Here is a 7,976-nt window from a genome sequence, read left to right as displayed (position 1 = left end):
CAAAAAAAAAAAAAAAAAAAAAACGTAATTGCCATCCCACTTTACAGGTAGCATAGTGATGCAGCGTAGAGGTCAGATAACTCATTGAAGGTCATATTGCCAAGTAGAACTGGAACTTGGACCTATACAAAGTCTGACTCCAGAGCTTATGTAGTTAACCCCTATACAGACTATTCTACGCCCAAGAAGGTGCCAGGTTAACAGCAGGGAAGCTTTGCACGGAGTCACCCCCAGGCCCCTTAGGCGAGGGTTCAAGTCAGCAGGGTCAGCTGTCTGACCTGAGAAGGCCTAGGCCTGCCTGCAGTGACGACCTAAGACGTGGCCACAACACACCCCCTTCTTGAACCTCTGTGTTCTCTCTAGAGCCTGAAAAGTGGACAGGCCTCCCTCCCCTGGGACACAGAGGTCCACGTTGTAGGTGGTCAGCCCTTCTGATCCAAACAGCTGTGGGGAGTGGGGGGGCGGGAATAGCCAAGAAGGGGATATGGGGTGCTCTCGCAACCCCAAGTGTGCCAGGAAGAAGCGGTGGGGCAACCAGGGCTCGGCAATCCTTGAGGAAGCTGAGCAATCTATCCCAGTTGCTGTGAATTCCTTTTTGGGGAACATAGACACATAGCTCTGACCCTGGCATCCTCAGCTATGCCCTGCCCAGGTCCTGGGCCTGGAACAGAATCCCAGCTGCACGCTTCTCCTCTGCAACACTGTCTCTCCCCCAAGGTATGTTGGGAGCAGCAGCTGAGGCCAGGAGGCCCAGGCCCCCCAGCCGCCCCGCCCCCGGCGCTGGATGCCCTGTCCCCGTTCCTTCGGAAGAAAGCCCAGATTCTGGAGGTGCTGAGAGCCCTGGAAGAGACTGACCCCTTGCTTCTGTGCTCGCCTACTACTCCCTGGAGGCCTCCGGGCCAGGGTCCTGGCTCTCCAGAGCCCATCAACGGCGAGCTGTGTGGCCCACCTCAGCCTGAATCCTCGCCCTGGGCCCCTTACCTGCTGCTGGGCCCTGGTAGCCTGGGAGGTCTGCTGCACTGGGAGCGACTCTTGGGGGGCCCGGGAGGGGAGGAGGGTACTGGGCGGCTCTGGGGCCCTAGCAGGGGCTCCCCCCAGGCCCAGAGCACCAGCGCAGGCCCACACTGTGCCCCAGGCAGCAGCTCCTCCTCCTCTTCCGATGAGGCAGGTGACTCCAATGAGGCACCCAGCCCCGACACCCTGCTCGGTGCTCTGGCCCGCAAACAGTTGAACCTGGGCCAGCTCCTTGAGGACACAGAGTCTTACCTACAGGCCTTTCTGGCTGGGGCTGCAGGCCCACTCAATGGGGACCACCCAGGTCCTGGGCAGTCTTCCTCCCCAGATCAGGGGCCCCCACAGCTGTCCAAGTCCAAAGGCCTCCCCAAGTCGGCTTGGGATGGGGGTACCCCAGAGGCCCACAGGCTGGGCTTCGGTGCTACCTCAGAGGGCCAGGGCCCCCTCCCCTTCCTCAGCATGTTCGTGGGCGCAGGGGATGCCCCACTGGGCTTGCGGCACGGCCATCCCCACTCCTCATCTCAGGTGAAAAGCAAGCTCCAAATTGGACCCCCTTCTCCTGCGGAAGCCCAGGGACCCCTTCTGCCCTCTCCAGCCAGAGGTCTCAAGTTCCTAAAGCTGCCTCCGGCCTCAGAAAAGGTCCCCAGCCCAGGAGGCCCCCAGCTCAGTCCCCAGCTGCCCCGGAACTCCCGAATCCCCTGTCGGAACAGCGGCTCAGACGGCAGCCCCTCCCCACTGCTGGCCCGAAGGGGTCTCGGTGGAGGAGAGCTAGGGTCCCCAGAGGGGGCACAGGGCCTGCCCGCCAGCCCTTCACCCTGCTCCTCGACCCCGGACTCGGCACAGCTCAGACCCCCGCAGTCGGCCTTGCCCACCACACTGTCCCCAGGACCAGTGGTGTCTCCCTGCTATGAGAACATCCTGGACCTTTCCCGGAGCACCTTTAGGGGGCCTTCCCCAGAGCCACCTCCGTCCCCACTGCAGGTGCCCACCTACCCGCAACTGACTCTGGAGGTGCCACCAGCCCCTGAGCTCCTCCGGAGCCCTGGAGTCCCCCCAAGCCCTTGCCTCCCAGAATCCTGCCCCTATGGGAGCCCCCAGGAGAAGAGTTTGGACAAGGCTGGCTCAGAATCTCCCCATCCTGGCCGCAGGACCCCAGGCAACTCATCCAAGAAGTCCAGCCAGGGGTCAGGGCGGCGACCTGGGGACCCTGGCAGCACACCTCTGCGGGACAGACTGGTGGCCCTGGGGAAATTGAAGACAGGCCCTGAGGGGCCCCTGGGCCCAGAGAAGAATGGGGTGCCAGCCAGACCTGGCACTGAGAAGGCCCGGAGGTCAGGGGAAAGTGCTGGAGACACAGCGCCCCCCACCCCCAGGCCCCCCGAGCAGCCAGAAGCTAAGGGGGCCCTGCGGGGGGCAGTGGCCTTCGCCACAAACAGCCTGAAGCAGCAGGAGCCTGGACTCGTGGGGGATTCCGGGGCTCGAGTCTACTCCTCCCACTCCATGGGGGCCCGGGTGGACCTGGAGCCCATCTCCCCAAGGAGCTGCCTCACCAAAGTGGAGCTGGCCAAGAGCCGGCTGGCAGGAGCCCTGTGCCCCCAGGCACCCCGCACCCCTGCCAAAGTGCCAGCCTCAGCCCCCAGCCTGGGCAAGCCCAGCAAGAGCCCTCACAGCAGCCCCACAAAGCTGCCTTCCAAGTCACCCACCAAGGTGGTGCCCCGACCTGGGCCTCCCCCGGTCGCCAAGGAGCCCCCCAAGCCCGAGAAAGGGAAGGGCCCACTGTGGGCAGACTGTGGCGGCCCCGTGGCCCCGCCCACCCCCTCAGTCCCTGGCCCAGCTGACCCGAACCAGGGCCCTGAGGGGCCGGCCCCACACTCGGCCATCGAGGAGAAGGTGATGAAGGGCATCGAGGAGAACGTGCTGCGACTGCAGGGCCAGGAGCGGGCCCCCGGCACCGAGGCCAAGCACCGCAACACCAGCAGCATCGCCAGCTGGTTCGGCCTTAAAAAGAGCAAGCTGCCGGCACTGAACCGCCGCACGGAGGCCACCAAGAGCAAGGAAGGGGCTGGCGGGGGCTCCCCGCTCCGGAGGGAGGCCAAAGTGGAAGCCCGGAAGCTGGAGGCTGAGAGCCTCAACATCTCCAAGCTGATGGCCAAAGCAGAAGACCTGCGCCGGGCACTGGAGGAGGAGAAGGCCTACCTGAGCAGCAGGGCCCGGCCGCGACCTGGGGGTGCAGCCCCAGGGCCCAGCACAGGGCTGGGACAGGTGCAGGGCCAGCTGGCCGGTGTGTACCAGGGTGCGGACACCTTCATGCAACAGCTGCTCAACAGGTGAGGGCCTGGGACCAGTCAGTAGGCGCTCAGTGGGCCCCTGTGGCTTTTCCCTCTGGTTCACTCCTGGGGCTGGAGTTGCACCTGCCTTTCCTGGGAGCTTGGGCTTCCCAGAGATCTGAAGGGTAGGATGCCACCAAGGTATCTAGGGAGTCGTGACCTGGCCTGGAGGAAAGATCGGGGACTTGAATCAGCAATCTAGGGCTCACATCCCGGCTGCCCTCCTCACTGGCTGACATCAGGCATGCCGAGACCCAGTTCTCATCTGAGAAGAGCTAATGGTCCTTGTTTTCCTGATTGTCCCCATGTCAGATGAGGCAGCTGCCCAGAGTACCCGCATATGGCATTTAAGTGAATGTTAGATCCTAACCATGGGTTGACAGGTGTCTTCTCCCTCATGAAAGGGAAGAGGAGGGTCCCCTTCCCATCCTGCCCTTTGGCATCTGTCACATCGGGAGCTGTGGTTTAGTGGAGGGATCCACCATCTTCGGGTTGCTCTTTCTGGGTCAGATGAGGCAGAAGGTCCTCAGGAATTGGCCCCAGGTAGGTGTGCGCTTTGGACAGCTGGCGTGCTCGGAAGTTCAGCTGGAACAGGTGGGGCATGTCGTGTGTGGACCAGAATGTGACTGGGTCTGCCAGCCTACCTGGAGTCACCATCCAGCAGTCTCTGGGCTTGACCCTGGGTGATTTGAGGGAGTTCTCCTACCTTCTCCCCAACCCTGCTCTTCCTCTGGAGTTTTTCTCAGGGTCCTTGCCTATTGCCAGTGTCAGGAGGGTTTGCTGGAAGCAGCCACTTGCGATATGCTGCTTCCCCAGTGGTAGGTGTCAGGGAGTTCCTCCCTAGGCCTGGCACCATTGGTGGGTGCCAGGCTAGAAGGTCTGGGTGGGCCTAGGCCACCCTCACCTCCACTGTACTGTTGCCTTTAGGGTGGATGGCAAGGAGCTGCCACCCAAGAGCTGGCGGGAGCCCAAGCCCGAGTATGGAGATTTCCAGCCAGTGTCCTCTGACCCCAAGAGCCCCTGGCCAGCCTGTGGGCCCCGAAATGGCCTGGTGGGCCCTCTTCAGGGCTGTGGAAAATCTCCTGGAAAGGTAAGTTTTGGGGCAGGGACTGGGTAGCAGGACCTGGCTCTCTGACCCTACCAGGTCTCTTACCCCTGGAGGGTTCCTCGTCCCTAGGGCTGCTGAGTGCATTCATAGTCTCTGGGGCAGGGGACTGGGGAGGCTAGAGGGGCCTCCTGAGGTCTGCGGGGACTCTCAGACCCATACTCCAGGCCCCTAACACTCCTACTCCCACGGGAAGGAGTGTCGGGTGGGCTAGGAGTGGACTCTGGGTCTCCTGTACCTCACACAGCCGAGCAGCGAGTTGGGGAGGCGGGAAGAGATGCCCTCGGAGGACAGCTTGGCCGAGCCAGGGCCCAACTCACACTTCACAGGTCAGCAGGGTCAGAGACAGGATGGGGCTGCCCCTCGTCCCCTACCCTCTTTACTCTTCCTGTCACCACAGCAGGTGCCAGGCTCTGAATGCCATCTTGGTGCCAAGCACCAGGTGCACACTGGGGGTGGGCAGGCGAGTTCTGTGGAGTAGCCTTTTGGGCCTCGAAGGAAGCTGGAGCGAGATGGCCAAAGTCTGAGCCCAGCTTCACACCCTTGACGACCGCCCTTCCCCAGCCTGCGGCTCCTTGACTCGAACCTTGGACAGTGGCATTGGGACCTTCCCACCCCCCGACCATGGCAGCATTGGGACTCCCAGCAAGAATCTTCCCAAGACCAAGCCACCACGGCTGGAGCTCCCACCCGGGGTACCCCCGGCACGGCCCCCGCCCCTTACCAAAGTCCCCCGCCGTGCACACACGCTGGAGCGGGAGGTGCCGGGCATAGAGGAGCTGCTGGTGAGCGGGCGACACCCCAGCATGCCTGCCTTCCCCGCACTGCTCACCGCTGCTCCGGGCCACCGGGGCCATCAGCCCTGTCCTGATGGTGAGTGTCCAGCCAGGAGGGTGGGACGGCCTGGGAAGCTCCCCAGGGGCTGGACCACTCCACTTTCCCTTTGTTCCGGGACAGATCCCTGTGAAGACCCGGGCCCAACCCCTCCTGTCCAGCTGGCCAAGAACTGGACTTTCCCCAACACGAGGGCAGCTGGCAGCTCCTCGGACCCTTTTCTCTGCCCATCCCGACAATTGGAGGGGCTGCCCCAGCCCCCCATGGTGAGAATTGCAGAAGGGGAAAAGAGACAGAACTGGATGGGGCAGGAGGGAGTGACATGGAGAGACCAGTTTCTCCAGGGAGGTGTAGCCTGTGTCTTGCAGTCTTGGCTGAGCACCGTTGAGGGAGGACTGAGGGACCACCCCCTTGGACACCCCTGTGGGCAGCATGTCTCATATCCCTCTCTTGGGGAAAGGGTTTCTGTCCCTCCATGGAGCCTCGGTGGCTGTGCTTAGTTGTCCCTCTAGCCTGCTTCGTCTGAAGTGGCCCCTCTGAAGCATCCCCATCTGGTAGACAGAACCCCTCAAGACCCCAGTGCCTCTCGGGCTAGGCCGAGGGTGGAGAAGAGCTTCCTCCCAGCTGCTGTCCTTCTCCAGGCCCTGCCCGTGGACCGGAAGCGGAGCCAGGAGCCCAGCCGCCCATCCCCCACGCCTCAGGGCCCGGCGTTTGGGGGTAGCCGCACCCCCAGCACATCGGACATGGGCGAGGAAGGCAGAGCGGCCAGCGGGGGCCCCCCGGGGCTGGAGACTTCGGAGTCTCTCAGTGACTCACTCTACGACTCGCTCTCCTCCTGTGGGAGTCAGGGCTGAGGGGCTACGCCACCACAGCCCCCTCTGCAGGTGGGGACCACAGACTGGACTGGCTCCCTTCGCAGCCCTTTGGAGCCAGGGGGCCCCCTCCCTGAAGGGACCAAGGAAGCAGGCGGATGAGAAGAGGAAGGCGGTCCCTGGCTCACCCACCGCTGCTGTGGATGAGATAACCGCGCTCAGCTCAGGGAGAGACCCCACCCTTGGTCCCTTCTCTCACCCAGAGCAAGGCTCTTCCTCTAAGGGACTGGGGTTCAAGGCCACTGTGTCCCGGGCCCCCAGCTCCCACTTCAGGCTGCCATCTTGGTGCTGGGCTTCCTGCCCGCCAGCTGTGCCATCTCTGCCCAACCTGGCTGCTCCCTGCCTCAAAGCCCCCCACGGGGCCATTCCAGAGGCCCCCATGCTGGGGGAGTTTGGGGGTGAGGGAGACAAGTTGCCTTCTCTCTCTGCCCCGGTCCTCCCTGCTGTCTGGATGGTGCTGCCCTCCCCTGCCCCATGTCTCTGGGGTCTGTCTGTCTGTCTTTTTGGTTGTTTTTTTATATTAAAGCGCCTGGCCCAGTCCTCAACCCCCAATCCCGCACTGCGGTTAATTTATCTGTCGTTTAAAACACGGCTGCTCTGCTTCCTGCCTCTGCTTCTGCCGTATCCCTAATAAAATGTGGAGGCCCCTCCCTACCCCTGACTCGGTTTGTTGTGTGGAGGGACTTAGAGTTGGACAGGTGGGTGGCTGCTGCCTGGGTGCCAGGTTGAGGGACCCCAGGGACACTTGTGAGGCAGCCCTCCCATTCGGGAGCTGGCTGGAGTCACCTTAGCCAGTAACTGAGGGTTGAGAAAGTGGGGCCTGCTTAGGCCTGGAACGATACCCAGGCGTGGCGAGGTTCCCTTGGACAGCACAGAAGACTGGCAGCCCTTGGAGAAGGAGGTGGGGAGGTTGACTTGAGCTCCACGTGTACCAGGTGGGTGAGACGTGAAAACTCTGAGCTTCCAGGGCTGGAGGGTAGATAGAGTTAGCTGTCGTCTCTGCTGGCCACAGAGCACAACTGGGTCTCAAACTGTTACCACCTTTTTTTTTTTTTTGAGTTGGAGTCTCACTCTGTCACCCAGACTGGAGTGCAGTGACCGCTCCCAGCCACCCCGGCCTCGACCTGCTGGACTCTGGCGATCCTTCTGCCTCAGCCTTCCGAGTAGCCAGAATTACAGGCGCACGCTACCACGCCTGGCTAATTTTTTTGGTTGATTGTAGAGATGAGGGCTCGCCTGCCCAGGCGGGTCTCGAACCCGCGGGCTCAGGCAATCCACTCACCTCAGCCTCCCAAAGGCACGGGATTACAGGCTGAGCCACCGAGCCCGGCTGTTGCCACCTTCTAATATTGCCTCAGACTTTGAACTTTCCCCAGATTCTCTTGCCCCTATTTCTACCTCCAATTTTAGCCAGAAGTTCCCCTGACGCTGAGACTCTGTTTAAGAAGGAGAGATCAAGCCGGGCTCAGTGGCTCTGCCTATAATCCTGCACTTTGGGAGGCTGAGGTGAGTGGATTGCCTGAGTCCACGGGTTCGTGACTCGTCCAGTCAACTTGGGGACACCTCATCTCTACAATAAATTAGCCGGGTGTGGCACATGCCCATGGTTCCAGCTACTTGGAAGGCTGAGGCAGAAGGATCACCTGAGCCCAGCAGGTCGAGGCTGCAGTGCCTAGGAGTATGCCATTACCCTCCAGCTTGGGTGACAGAGTGAGACTCCAACTCAAAAAAACAAAAATAAAAAAAGAAGGAGAGATCAGAAGTGACACTGGAAGGCCAGGTATGGTGGCTCACACCTGTAACCCTAGTACTTTGTGAAGCCAA

General features: G+C 61.8%; 1 protein-coding gene across 1 annotated transcript in view; it reads left to right on the top strand.

The window, feature by feature from the left end:
• Nucleotides 1-6,806, top strand: part of NCKAP5L (NCK associated protein 5 like) — a 16,405-nt gene extending 9,599 nt beyond the window's left edge. Inside the window, exons 7-12 of the mRNA XM_008062266.1 lie at nucleotides 718-3,341; nucleotides 4,269-4,431; nucleotides 4,694-4,775; nucleotides 5,011-5,319; nucleotides 5,404-5,546; nucleotides 5,922-6,806. Coding sequence (XP_008060457.1) covers nucleotides 718-3,341; nucleotides 4,269-4,431; nucleotides 4,694-4,775; nucleotides 5,011-5,319; nucleotides 5,404-5,546; nucleotides 5,922-6,134 — 3,534 coding nt within the window. The 3' untranslated portion in view covers nucleotides 6,135-6,806. The remainder of the gene's footprint in view (nucleotides 1-717; nucleotides 3,342-4,268; nucleotides 4,432-4,693; nucleotides 4,776-5,010; nucleotides 5,320-5,403; nucleotides 5,547-5,921) is intronic.
• The last annotated feature ends 1,170 nt before the right edge of the window (nucleotides 6,807-7,976 follow it).

The sequence above is a fragment of the Carlito syrichta genome, unplaced genomic scaffold, assembly GCF_000164805.1.
Source record: "Carlito syrichta isolate Samal-C Ts95f unplaced genomic scaffold, Tarsius_syrichta-2.0.1 Scaffold305684, whole genome shotgun sequence".
Classification (NCBI taxonomy): domain Eukaryota; kingdom Metazoa; phylum Chordata; class Mammalia; order Primates; family Tarsiidae; genus Carlito; species Carlito syrichta.
This window is presented reverse-complemented; position numbering and strand designations above follow the sequence as displayed.